The sequence below is a fragment of the Hippocampus guttulatus genome, chromosome 2 (assembly GCF_054856545.1).
Source record: "Hippocampus guttulatus isolate MCC_2025c chromosome 2, RoL_Hgut_1.0, whole genome shotgun sequence".
NCBI lineage: Eukaryota > Metazoa > Chordata > Actinopteri > Syngnathiformes > Syngnathidae > Hippocampus > Hippocampus guttulatus.
The window spans coordinates 22,669,105-22,682,656 of NC_141262.1; the positions used below are offsets into that span (position 1 = coordinate 22,669,105).

Genomic DNA, 13,552 nt, shown 5'->3' on the forward strand with positions numbered 1-13,552 from the left:
GATTACAGGCTCTTTGAAATCACGGGGAGTTTGACCGACAAGATGAAAAGGCAAAAATGAAACCAAAGAGAAGAAGAGGAAGCAGATGACACGCTTGTCATAAAGTCACGAAGACTCACCAGTTGCTTCGAAGCTCTGCTGTGCACTGACACATGAAACCAGCTGCAAGCAACACACACACACACACACACACACACCTACGACCCAAAATATACCCCCCTCCCCTTAACCCAGATAACACAAGCATGGAAAGGCCACCGGAAGGGCAACACACAAATCTTGTCCGGAGTTAAGTCTGAAGGCATCTTTATTCAACAAAAGCAAGTCAACACATTGGGACCACCGTCGGTTACGTTAACTCATTCACTCCCAAAGACGTTTTTAAACGTCTTTTCAGACTTGGTCTAGATTTGGCTGGTACTGAATGAGTTAATTGAGCCTGTAGTCAGTAAACTTTGATCTCCAAAGTCCAAGTCTGAGGCGAAAAGAGTTAGACCCCGTTGTGAATGTTGTCCACATCAAATGAATTTTGTGTTCAGGGCGTGTGAGGCAGTTGAGCTCCAAAGCATACATCATTACGGGAAAACGTCGGGTTGCAAAGTTAAGGGAATTGGAAAACTATTTGGGCAAATTAATGGGATTTTTTTTTTTAAATGATGGTTGGACACAAGCAAATTTCATGCAAGTACCTCCAAGTACCCAAAATACCTTATTTCACGCTATGAACAGCTGCTTGCTTGATTATTTTATTTATTTTTTGCTATTTGTCGCAAGACAAATTTTGAGGTCTGAGCAAGCTTTGATTACACTGCTGCTCAAGGGGGAGTGAAAAAGCAGGAATCAATTAAACATCTTGTTATGACCTTACTTGTGGGCAAGGAGAGCTATTGATTTTGTATTGATATTTGCTAATGACCAAAAAAAAAAAAAAAAAAAAAAGGTAGATGTAGCGGTATGAAAAGGTCCCCATTGAAATTCCACCAGAAACTTTCTGGAAGTCGCCCCCCCCCCCCTTCCCCCACTTGCAACCCTCATCAAAGTCAGGTATGTTTGACGGATGTGATAGCGAGAGGGGAAGTGTTCTTGCCTTCCTGGCTGAGGCAGGGGCTGAAGATGGGGTACAGGTTTTCGTTAAAGTTGTGGACAAAGGTGTAGAGGTGCAGGCGGGCCTTGGGGTCATAGAAGGAGACCTGGCCCCCTTCGTAATCCAGGAAAACGCCCACTTTAGCGGGCTGGGACGTTAGCGTGAGAGGAAGGCGGGAGGAGGCCAGCGCTTTCACCTGGCCGTTCTTCAGCCACAGGCACCAGTAGCCGCCGGCGGGACTGAGCTTGATCTCGCCCTTGCGACGGGCCGAGGCGTTGGCCACACCCAGAGTCCAGGCCGTCTTGCGGGCCACGTCCACCTCCCAGTAGTGGCGTCCCGAGCTCAGAGCCTCCCGGCCCAGGACAAAGAGGGCCGGACTGAAACGTTTAGGGCCCTCGGAGTGAGCCGTCTTGCGTTCCTCGTATCTCACCTGGCGGCCGTCGTCGGACAGCACCAGGTTCTTCTGGGCGGTGGCTGGGTCCAGGATGACCTCAACTGAGGAACAAAAGACAAGTTTGGGACTCCTCAGCAATTCAAAAGCTAACTGAATGGGAGTGAGTGAGGGCCATCTGGTGGCCCTCTTCGATGTCAAGTGACTCACCGGAGTAGTTCTGCACTTTGCGGAGTTCTAAAGCACAAGACAAAGATTTTGCATTGTCGACGAGGCAAAAAGGAGGAGTTTCATTTTGAAAAGTAACGGCGCTACGCTCCCACCTTTGCCGTACAGCCTCTTCAGCTCCTCCTGAAATTTGTCCATAAGGCCACTGACGGACGAGCGGATGGTTCCCAGGTAGAGGTCGGTGTTGATGCTCACTGCCGACCAGTCGGTGGGCTCGGGAAGCGGGGGCAAGGTGGCCAAGTGCTGCATGGAGAGAATGGGAATGATGAAACACATCCATGAATTGAATGACTGAGAATCGATGCAGACAGCATCGCTCTGGTGCCCTTTGGCGGCGGCAGTGAGTTGAGGAGCTTCATTTCAGACAAAAGTAGCAATTTGCCACCGTCAGTTGACATCTTTATGCAGATAATGCGCAATAAAAAGAGGTTGGGGGACGGGGTCAATTATTTTGAGATTAGCCTACCTGCAAGAAGACCACTTTGTCCTTGTTCTGGGCCTGGGCGTCTAACTCATGGCTCCGCCTCCTCAGTTGACTCAGTTCGTTCTCCAGGCTTCGCGCCAGCTCCTGCGCGTGGCGCTCGGCCTCGCGTTGTCTCGTGGCGATGAGTTCCACCAACTCGGCTTGGCTTTGCTCCACCAGGCGCTGCAGTTCGGCAAACACCTGCCAGCTCTCCTCCAGTTCCTTCTGGGCGCTGGCCTGCAAAACACACACGCGCGCACACACGGGAAGGCTCAAACAGTGTCTACATTGTGGATCTATCATTTGACTTCTGCGCACAGCCATTTCGTGTTTGCAACAATGAACTGTTGTGCATTCAAGAGTTTAATAAGGTCAGATGAAAGGGGGCGATTGCAGGTTTTTATTCAGAGAATCCACCACGCCTGAGGAAGGACAACATTTAAAAGAGAAGGCGATCGTTTAGTGAGGTTTCAGTCAATGCTTGTTTGTAGTTTGAGAATTGAAAACTTTTTAAGTTCACCTGTAAAGGTTATAGTACATTTTTGGCCTCATTATGAAACTTCACTCAAAAACCCAATCTCGATATCTTTTTCATGGGTCTGTGTTCGGAAAAGAAGAGAAATGTATGACTAAGTGACTCGACAGGATTTTGCACACAAACAATCCCACGCCGATGAATGCACTCCACGGCGGAGCTAATTAAAAGCTACACAAAGACACTCCTCGGGTGCGAGCAAAGCAAAGCACGCAAGGCTTTTCTACAGACCAGTCACACTGGTTGAACGAGCACATGTGAAGGCCTCGCTAGGATTTGCTGCATGAAAGGAAGAGGAACTCGGGGAAATGGGGCGGTTGAAGGCAGTGTCAAGTACCCACTTTGATCCAAAGCACCAGACCTGACGTTATCACACGCACAAGAACGGGGAAAATCGGCGCTAAGACACTAACACGGAGCTAGCACTATTTCACACACACAAGCTAAGTTTTATGTGTATGTGTCCGTGTTAGTGTTAGCGCCATGCTAGCCACTAGCCGAACTTTATTAAATAGTTTTTTGATTTAATTTCATATTAAACGTCCACCACAAACACTAAGGCGCTAACACGGAGCTAGCACTATTTCATACACACAAGCTAAGTTTTATGTGTATGTGTCCGTGTTAGCGCCCTGTTAACCACTAGCCGAACTTTATTAAATCATTTATTGATTTAATTTAATATTAAATGTCCACCACAAACACTTATGTGTTTCCATGGTTTCTGACGTTCAACCAATCTAACTAACTGCGCCATGTGCTCGACGAAAACCTGATGCGGCCCGCATCGCCCAGACCCTAGCTCCACGCTATATGTTCGAAAGAATATTCGGTAGAATGAACCAGTGTGAAGCCATCGAAAGAAAACACATTTTGATCAACGCAAGAACGACCTTGCTGGGCGAGAACGTGTTTACACAGTGAGCTTCCTTGTAAATGAATAATCCCCCATTGTTTTGATTGCCCGCAAGGATTTTTAAAAAACGGGAGCAGTTTCAAGGAAATGTTTGTGACCAGACTGTTTGTGTCTGTGCCTTACTTGGCAATTGGATCTCCAGGACATGTTTTTGCCGCATTTGCATGCACCAGTTGCTCTTTAAAGGGTAACCGGGCCAGAACCAAACAGTGAAAAAGTAACAAATCATCGTGGCTGGGTTTTTTCTACAGCAAATAGGACATCATATCTGTTTGATTGTAGACATTTTATCCCAAAATGAGTGGTGGAACACTTTAATAAATAAGGTCCAATCACCTTTCTCTACAAGATTGGTGAAGGAATAACATCCATTTGTCAATGTCAGACAGGCTTTCACTACAAATGATCTGTCGTTCATAATTCAATAAAAGATATTTACGACAAGCATATCCTTGGCACGGCTCAAAAGTGACCCGGTGCATATAAAAACGGAATGGTGTAAGGGTCCTCATGGTCTCACCTTGATGACCTTAATGGATTGCTTGAGTTCGTCCAGCTTTTTTCCGCGCTCTTTAATCAGGTGCTTCAGCTCGGACCGCTTCTTTCCCAGGCTGCTCTGTTGGAGAAGGACAACGCGGTCATGTGAGCATGCGAAGATGCCGGAGTAAACGCGCGGCGGTATGCCGCTTGCCACAAGGGTGATTTCTGATCATATTTAGTCGAGTGAAACCTCTGCCGTGGTCTTTTGTGTTTCTGAACAATATTTGATTATAATAATGCAATGATGTGTGTCTTCCGCCATATTTAGTCTAGCCTGTATAACATTCTCACGCGCGCAGGGGAGCAAGCGCGTCCTTGGAGCCACCTGTTAGCCTTGATACACTGCTTACTGGAGACTTTGCGGAGACGGTTTGATACAAGCTAAGAATCGGTTTAGGAGACACTGAAGTCTCGAGGTCGCACCATAGTCTCGGTACCGCCCTTCTGATGAAATAAATATGTTGTGAATCCCTTCCTTCAACACACTTGCGATCCAGCAGCCATTGTCTGTAAAACATTGGTGTCCAGAATATTCTGCAAATAAACGCTTCGAAGGTAGTGTTCATCGACTCCTGTATTTGGATAACCAACATCCTCATCATCCGAAATCAACGAACACGCGGAAGAAAGAAGGCCACTTTCCTCCAACACCACCCACCATTTTCTTCTTCCACTCGTGGTCCGCGGAGACCACATCATGCGATTTGTGCGAGGTGTCCACGCAGCCGCTGCAGATGCAGGCGTGGTCGGTGCGGCAGTAAAGCTCCAGAAGGCGCTCGTGCTTCTTACAGATTTTGTCCTCCAGGTGGAAGGTGGGCTCGATCAGGCGATGGGACGTCAGGGACTTCACCTGGAAAATTCAAGTCGCACGTCACCAGACAGGAAGTCGCTGCTTTTGACGGAGCCCTCGCCCAAATTGGGAATATTATTATATTACTAATAATAATTATTAATATCATTATAATATATGAATATTAATAGTATTAATATAATAAAAATAAAATGTATATTTATTTGTAATATATTTATATTATAATATATAACAAAAACAAAAATAAAAACAATAAACAAATTAATATAAATATAATATATTAATAATAATATGAATATATTATGATTTCTATTACCATTACGACTATTGCGCTACCTTTTTATGATGTCTCAGATGGGTTTGACAGAAGGACCCGGGACAGTTGACGCACGACTTGTGCGCCTTCATCTTCCTTCCGATACAAGCATCGCAGGGTACTTCCCCGGGCCGCGCAAACTCGCCGGTCTCATAGCTCGGGGATCCCGGATCCGAACTCAGATTCAGCATGGACCCTCGCGTGGACGATCCGAGTGCTTCGGCCCCGCCGGCCACCGCCATCCCCTGGAACTGAGATGAGATCTCTGCCAGGACCCTGTTGACGCTCATCTCGGGCTTCCTGGTGTAGCTCTTCTTGCACATGGGGCACAGGAACTTCTTGCTGTGGTTCCAGTAGCCCTGCAGGCAGGCCTTGCAGAAGCTGTGGCCGCATGGCGTGGACACGGGCTCCACAAACACTTCCAGGCAGATGGAGCAGCTAAACTGGTCCTCGTTGAGGACGCGGCCTGCTGGAGAACTCACGCCTGGAAATCAAGAAGACGTCAGGGAGGAACTCAGGTGGAGAGCATGTGACAAACATCCGGAGGTTGCAAAAACACTTACAAGCTCTACTTGAGGGAGAAAAAAAAAAAAGAACTCTGGGAGAAATTGAAATATTGTTCAACTCAAGGGAAAAAAAAGATATTTGTACTTGGGTCATTTCCACCGTTAACATGACAGACTTTTTTTTTTTGCAGTTGTGCCTGATTAAGACACAGTGAGGTCCAAACCAACTGAAAAAATGTTTCCTTTAAGTGGCAGCAATGCTCACGGTAGAAGTAGTTCGCATTTGCGATGACTCGTAAAATAAGCAGGAAGTCCCGTGTATGGAATGTCGACCGACGGGAGCTTCCACCTGGCAGCGCAACCGCCATTGCGAGTGGAATACGAGTCAATAACAAGTAATCAATCATAATCACACGCTTTACTTTTTACCGGCGCACAAAAACCCCCAAAACATTCACATTTAACAATAATGTCATTTTCACCGGAACATATTTGGATTAAAGAGCTTCTCCATACTGGTATGAGTCACAACACAAAGATTTTTTTTTTAACGGCTGCTCGGCTCCTAGACATTGGTTAAATAACCTATTGAGGGTAAGAAATACAAGGGGATGTGATCAACAGCAGCAAGAAATAGTCAAGAGCAGTAGACCGAAAAGTGAAAGAATTCCCTCGTCCCGTCAATTCAAACTCACTCTGCATGCTGTCCTGACGCCGCTCCCTTGGCAATAAAAAGCAGACAGGCCGCTCGCTTTCGTAGGTCTCCACAGAAGCTCGGCGGCCCTCCCACGCACCCTGCGAGGGAGGCGTCCTGAAATCAGACACACGTCGCTTGTTTGCGTATTGTGACGTCAAATGTATTCTTGTTCCCGACTTGACTGGCTGCTTTCCTCAGTGTCAGACGGACGGCACTCGCACAACTGAAAGTAAGAAATGAAGAAGAAACTGCAACAGACTGTTCAGCAAAAAGCATTTTTTTAAACATTTATATTGAAATGAAGGGGTTTGTATTTTGGTAGTGCGTGACGGCTTAACCGAAGCAACACAACGGCACTGACACAAATCAGGATAGTGGGCACTTGGACAAATTTTAATGGATGATGGCGAACAAAAAAAAGTTATCAACTTCAACTGAGTAGATTCATGCAGTTTACAAAAAAAAAAAAGCATTTGTTACCAGCCATTCCAGCTATATTCAAATCCACTATATACACACACAACGTATACATTATAAACACGAGGCTCTTCTATACATTTATGTGAGCGGAGTGTCAAACTCCGCGCAGTAAATTAAAACACAGTGATATGATGCTATGGTGTCACAGACAAAACAAGAAACTGCAATTGAATGTGAAGCACCCAAAAAAATAATAATAATTACAACATAAGGCCTTTTTTTCTTTGGTAGTGAGATATGCATACACGAGTGTCACATCTCGCATCAAGTCATGCTTGAAAGTGGCACAGGTGCTTCCATGTAGCGGTTGAACTGAGCTTGAATCTTTGTGCGGCAACCTGAGAAGCACAGTCATTTATTTATTTTTTGCTCTCTACTTCAAGTGTCACTTCCAAGCATCTAGTCAGTAATGCCCGTAGCCCACGGACATTCCCAATCCCAGACCGAGGCCCAGCCCCAGACTCTCCCTGAGCCCCCTCAGCTGCTCCTCTCCCAGTCGGATCTTGTCTTCCAGCTGCTTCTGCTCCACCAGCAGGGCTGCCTTCATCTTCACAAAGTGGCTGTTAAAAGGGGGCCGGGGGGGGGGGGGGGGGGGGGGGAGACGACGCACAAGGCGGCCGTTATGTAGGAGCCATCATTTCAGAGGCTGTGAGACTTTCTCGACTTTCACAAGCACTGACAGAAACGGATAATTTGTGCCAGGAAACGCTTTCCTTTTATGTCCAACTGTCTATGACTTTCTTTTGTCTGCGACTGCTCCCAGAACGTTTAAGCAGTAGTTGTGGCCCAAAGGCTGAACATCAATTAGCTTAGTGATGAAAAAAACAAACAAAAAAAAACCCCAACAACAAAAAAGCTAGCAAACATTTTTAGCCAGGAACTTCAGCTAGCAAAAGCTAGCTATAGTCCCACATGGATACGTTTAATAATCAGCTTTTCTGCTCAGCATGATTTGTCATATTTAAATGTTTTGGTCATGTGATTAGAGAAATTTTGATTGTGAACTGGCTCTAAATAATCTGTGTAGCACAGAGGCATTCTGTTACATTGGTTAGCATAATTGCTTAGCATTGGTTATTCAAGCATATTATAGGTAAATTTTTTGAGGACTGCACGACTGTCCGTGTTTTATGTTGTGTTTATTATTTTACTTTATGTTAACTGTTTTGTTAAGCGCTTTGTTACAGCTGTTGTGAAAGCGCTATATAAATCAGCATGTATTGTATTGTATATACTGAATTGGAGGCAGTATAATTGAAGTGTACTTTTCAAACACTATATTTGTATCAATTCCATAGAATTATGCTTAGGTATACTTGGCTTGTATTGAAAAGTATACAGATATTTACAGTACACTTTTAAAACCTAATTTGTTCCAATGTAGTATAAAAAAGTACACCTAATATACTTATACTCGAGTATACTTTTTAATGTATACGTCATGTGTACTATTTTTTCAAAAGCGTTCTTGGAATAGTATTGACGGTTTGGAGAAGAGCGATGGGATTAAAAAAACAGATTAAGTGGAAGCGCCGGGAAGAAAATCCACAGCGGGAGGCCTCCACTTGTTGTACCTGTAGTCTCTGTGCTGCTCCGGAGAGAGGCATCGGGCCAGAACCCGGCTGACAGCCTGCTCCCTGCGGTCGACGTGGTCCTTCAAGTCCTGGGCCTCTGATAGCTGCCTCATGAGCTGGCGCTTTTTCTCCAGCAGGGAGAGCTAGAGGGCAACCAGAGAAGCACAATGTTGGAGTCAGTTTCCCTCAAGTGGAGGTTGTATGCATTCTATCACTCCTTGAACCGGGGCTACTAAATTTTTGTGGCCATTGAACTGTTCCGGCCTTTACCGGGATTGGGCGTTCTCAAAGTATTAGTCCAGCCGCACACTTCATATCACACAGCACGATCGACCAGGCCATTCAGTATGTAGAGACGGGTTTTCCTGGGCGAAGCTCTCAATTTACCGGTCGATCAATGTTCCGACCCTCACATCTGGTCATGAGCTATGGATCATGACTGAAAGAACGAGATCCCGGATACAAGTGGCTGAAATGTTTTTTTTCCACAGGGTATCTGGGCTCTCCCTTATGAGATAAGTAAGGTGAGAAGCTCGGTCATCCGGGAAGGGCTCAAAGTTGAGCCGCTTCTCCTTCACGTCGAGAGGAGATAGATGAGGTGGCTCGGGCATTTAATTAGGATGCCTCCTGGATGCCTCCCTGGTGAGGTGTTCCTGGCCTTGGGGACGACCCAGGACACGCTGGAGAGACTATGTCTCCCAGCTGGCCTGGGATCGCCTTGGGATTCCCCGGGAAGAGCTAGAAGAAGTGGCTGGGGAGAGGGACGTCTGCGCTTCCCTGCTAAAGCTGTTGCCCCCGGGACCCAACTCCGGATAAGCGGTAGAAAATGGATGGATGGATGTGTTTTCCTGTCTCCTTACCCTCTCGTCGTCATCAGTTTCAGGGTTGAGCATGTCGAGCGCGGTCTCCACCCTCAGCAGACGCCCCGACAGTGACAACAGCAGGCTGACCACCTTGTCCAGGTCACCGATGAACATGCGGAACTTGTCCACCTCGTTGGGCTTGCACACGCCCACCACCATGCCCTCCACCTCTTCCCCCAGCTGCGCGTTGGCCCTGACGTCGTCCTGAAGCCCCCGCTGGGCTTCCCTCAGTACCCCCAGTTTCTTACGCAGACTCTCCATCAGCTGTCTCTACACGTCAGAAAAACGCGGACAGAAAAAAAAAACGGTTCAGACGGGCAGTCGTGTGAGAGGAGGTGACGGCGAGGTCGCATACCTTATAGGTAAGCTCGTCGTCCTCTTCCCGCTCTTTGTCGGCCAAGTCCTTCATCTGGGACAAGAGCTGAGCCTTGGCTGCCGACGTACTGTAATAAGAGGAGCAGCTGGAGCTCGCCCCGGACTGCCTGACAGGGGGAGGACATCAAGGACATTACAATTACAAAAAGCGCAGGGCCTTCTTGTCGTCGCAAAAGCGGAATTGACACCAACTGGGAATCACATCAGAATGAACTCCCGTTACCTCTCCAAACTGTCAGTGCTGTGCTCGGCGTTATGGAAGGCACCCCTCCAGCTCTCCGTTCCCGACTCTCCCTCACTGCTATGGGGGAAAAGTTCATCCAAGCTCAGCCCCTCCCTGCTACTCTCCGGCTCCTCCTCCACGGAGCTGCACTCTGCCCGGACACCGCCCGCCGGATCAACCTGCGGCTCAGGTAAGGTGTCGATGTCCGTCTCCAGGACAGTGGCCGGCAAAGCGAAGCAAGGAAGCTCGCTGGTGAGCGCCTCTTCCTCCACAGGAAGTCCGTCCTCTTCCTGGAAGTCGTCGATGTCCGTTTCTAAAGGGACAACCAGTTCCGCCTCCAGGCTGTGGGTGGGGCTCGGGCTGAGGGTCGCCTCTGACTCAGTTGCGGTTTCAAGAACCTTTGGTGGCTCTTCACTCTGGATGTTTGAGCCCAGACACATCTCCTGCTGCTGCTGCTTGTCGTCCAGCGCAGAAAGCAATTCAGGAAGTAAAACGCCACCAAGGTATCCATTTGCCACGGCAGGTGGAAGCGGGTTGGCGTTTTGAATTCTGGGAGACAGAGCTCTCGTCCACTCAGCTCCACATGGCGGCTTGTGAGGATGCTCGATTTGACGATGGCTGCTGTTTGATTCACTGGAGAGACAAACGATATGAAAGCAATCACCAAAAAATACAACACACTTATTCACCAAGGGGTGCAGTACGCTAGAGCGTGTGGCTAGCACGTCCGCTACGTCGGAGCTTCTGGGTTAGATGGACATCCATGTTAGGTTTGTTGTTGTGCGCGTTTGTCGACATGAGTGTTTCTCAGCCTTTCTCGAGGCGCGGCGCATCACATAAGTACCGTATTGGCCCGAATATAAGACGGCCCTGATTATAAGACGACCCCTCTTTTTCAAGACTCAAGTTTGAAAAAAGACTTTTTGAACCCAAAATAATTTTTTATACAGAAAGTAATTACAGTACATATGAAACAAATGATTCTAACAATATATTTGAGAGAAAAAGCATGTTATTTTGCCTCATTGAAATCATAACTTTTCCTCAGCTGCCGGTTAACCTGGCCGATCTTCGACCCACTTTTCTCCAGATTGTCGCTACGTTTCTCCATTTTCTGTTATCTCTTCTATTATTTTCTTCTCGCAATTTTTTATTTTTCTTCTTCGTGACAGGGCTTCGCTTTGGCCTGGGGAGTCAAGTTCAGCATTCGCTTCAATGGTATCTGGCGCCATCTAGCGCCGTGAATGGGTGTACTGTCTAGACCCCGAATATAAGACGACCCCCACTTTTTCAGTCTTATTTCAATATTCGGGCCAATACGGTATCTCAGTGCCCACCACAAAACAAAAATCACACAAACAGAAAATATGGCGGCAATGGAAATGTCTGGTCTAGATGGCAGGCTACCTGTAGGGCAGTCGAACAAAAGGATGAGCCAAAGTATTTTAGCTGACCTGCTCTGAGGTGCCGGCGGTGCCGCAATCTCCCTCTTGTGCTGGTCAATGAACGTCGGGACCACGGGCCCGAAGGCCCGCCTGGAGAACATGGGACTGGGCGGGGCAATGGAAAGGGAGAGCTGATGCCGATCGGGCGGCACGTGGGAGAAGGTGGGTTCTTGAGTCTGAGGCTGGTGGCAGCTGCAGCGTGGGCAACTCTCCACCACTTCCTGTCTCTGCGGCGGGAGGCTGTACGACCTCTGCCTGGACGGCTCAGAGGTACAATGAGCAGGAGGCTGCTGCTCTCCCGTGCGGGGGTATTGCGGAAGAGCAGTCGAGGATGAGGCAAATAGCGTGTGGTGGGACGCTCGCCTGCGGTGGAATTGCTCCCACTTGGGCGGCGGCGGCCTCGGAGGAGGGTTTTTTTTCGTCCGGGTCAACGGGTCTTGCTCTCCGTCCGCTTGTTCCTCCACTTCGCTCAGCGTCTGGCTGGCGGCGGTGGAATGCGATGGCGACCAACGCTGACCGGCATCGATGTGGAGATCGTTTTCGGACATGGTGCGCCCCCGTTGCGAGAGGGGAGCTAACGTGTGTCCGTTGCAGTCGTGTCGGTCGCCGACCACCCGTCGTGGGATCCGTGACGCCTGGCGGGATGGCGGATGATGCCGACCGATGCTGTCCGGGGGCTGGGGCTCCAGTCTCCAGCCGGTGTAGTCTCTGTCGTGTGAAGAGATCCAAAGCACACACAAATAATTACAAATGGGGTCCAGGCTCTGATGGACCAACAGGATGGTGAGGGCGTCCTGTTGAAATTGTCTTTTAAAGAAATTTAGATGTGTCCAAAGTGTGTGTGTGTGGGGGGGGGGGGGGGGGGGGAGATGGGCAACACTATCTAAAAAAAAATATATATATTTTTTGAATCTGCCCTCACAGATTTTCACTCTTCATATAATTGGACAGAAAAAGTGCTTTTTTTTCTAATTTGGGGCAGGGGAGGGGGGGGCGACAAACCTCCTGGCAATGGATTTGCAAATCGTGTTCAACCTAGACTTAATGACAAGATATTTAATGTTCAAACTGATCAACTTGATTGTTTTCAGCAACTTTCAATAATTGTTTGGGGAAAGAGGACACTAAGTGGTGAAGCTTTCAAGTACGAGTGTCCATTGTCGTATTTTATGCTTCATAATGTGCCAGACATTTTCAATGGGCGACGGATGATGAAATCCCTAAAATCCTTTTTGCAATTGTACGTTGAGGAATGCTGTCATCTTTGTTAATGAATGACTCAGCGGTTCAGGAATTTTTTCATCCCTAATCATGACACCAACCTGTTCCCAGTTACCCTGTTCACCTGTGAGATGTTCCGACAGGTGTTTGATGAGCATTCCTCAACTCTATTTCGCCGCCTCTTCCAGCCTTTTTTGGCACGTGTTGCCGCCATCAAAGTTAATGATTATTTGCTAAAAACAATCAAATGTGTCAGTTTGAATCTGAAATCGCTTTGTAGTGTTCCAATGAAATTATAGGCTGAGCATGATTTACAAAGCATTGTATTCTGTTTTGATTTATGTTTAACACCACGTCCCAACTTCATTGGAATTGGGTTTGATACCGAGTCCCACAATGAATGAAGTCATGCACGTGCTAATAAATAGAAATCCTCCGTCCAGCCAGCGGGTTACATTTTCAGTATGGATGACCGCTTTGCCTTCCACATTTCAAAGCTCATTCCAGCCAGACGACAGTCAAGTGTGACCGAGTGGGATTTCCTGCCGATTTCTAAACAATCCGACCACCTGCTCAAATTCTCCCGGGATTATTCACTCGGAAACAAATTGGGCAAAGATGACGTGAGCGTCCATTTGCGGAAAGGTGACGGAATACAATCAGGGACGCGTCTCACCTCTCAGTCAGGCTGTACTTCCTGTTCAGTTTGCTTGTTTCTTGTTGCCGGGCAGGATACTGGAAGGACATTTACAGTTAAGCATGACACAACTCATTCAGTACCAGCCAATTCTGGACCAAGTCTGAAAAGACGTTTAAAAACATCTTTGGGAGTGAATGAGTTAAGTACTAGAAATAAAGTCGATGTTGTTTGACTCATTTGTATT

At 47.5% G+C, this 13,552-nt stretch overlaps 2 protein-coding genes across 3 annotated transcripts in view; both read right to left on the bottom strand.

The window, feature by feature from the left end:
- Positions 1-289: 289 nt before the first annotated feature.
- btr12 (bloodthirsty-related gene family, member 12) lies at positions 290-6,568 on the bottom strand. Of its 2 annotated transcripts, none has more exons than XM_086103497.1 (8): positions 6,486-6,568; positions 5,305-5,768; positions 4,816-5,007; positions 4,138-4,233; positions 2,170-2,403; positions 1,799-1,946; positions 1,686-1,712; positions 290-1,579 (listed from the first exon to the last, which is right to left on the bottom strand). In XM_086103497.1, exons 1-8 carry the CDS (start codon positions 6,490-6,492, stop codon positions 1,041-1,043), a joined length of 1,707 nt encoding a protein of 568 aa, XP_085959623.1. In that variant the 5' UTR covers positions 6,493-6,568; the 3' UTR covers positions 290-1,040. The 2 variants fall into 2 exon arrangements, with proteins under 2 accessions (XP_085959623.1, XP_085959616.1); XM_086103490.1 differs by lacking the exon at positions 6,486-6,568 and adding an exon at positions 5,848-6,475.
- A 291-nt stretch (positions 6,569-6,859) lies between these two features.
- The window catches only part of shroom4 (shroom family member 4), a 29,959-nt gene continuing 23,266 nt past the window's right edge, over positions 6,860-13,552 (bottom strand). The window contains exons 6-12 of the mRNA XM_086103505.1: positions 13,345-13,403; positions 11,457-12,155; positions 10,003-10,635; positions 9,760-9,886; positions 9,402-9,674; positions 8,542-8,684; positions 6,860-7,527 (exon numbers count right to left, since the gene is read on the bottom strand). Of these exons, the coding sequence (XP_085959631.1) occupies positions 7,371-7,527; positions 8,542-8,684; positions 9,402-9,674; positions 9,760-9,886; positions 10,003-10,635; positions 11,457-12,155; positions 13,345-13,403 (2,091 nt within the window). The 3' untranslated portion in view covers positions 6,860-7,370. The remainder of the gene's footprint in view (positions 7,528-8,541; positions 8,685-9,401; positions 9,675-9,759; positions 9,887-10,002; positions 10,636-11,456; positions 12,156-13,344; positions 13,404-13,552) is intronic.

Excerpts from the sequence above, each read along its gene's own strand:
- btr12 (XM_086103490.1), bottom strand. The coding sequence starts at position 5,959 with ATGTTAACGGTGGAAATGACCCAAGTACAAATATCTTTTTTTTCCCTT. Across the intron at positions 5,769-5,847 it reads TTCTCCCTCAAGTAGAGCTT|GCGTGAGTTCTCCAGCAGGC; the intron begins GTAAGTGTTTTT and ends CTTGATTTCCAG. Across the intron at positions 5,008-5,304 it reads ATCTGAGACATCATAAAAAG|GTGAAGTCCCTGACGTCCCA; the intron begins GTAGCGCAATAG and ends TGAATTTTCCAG.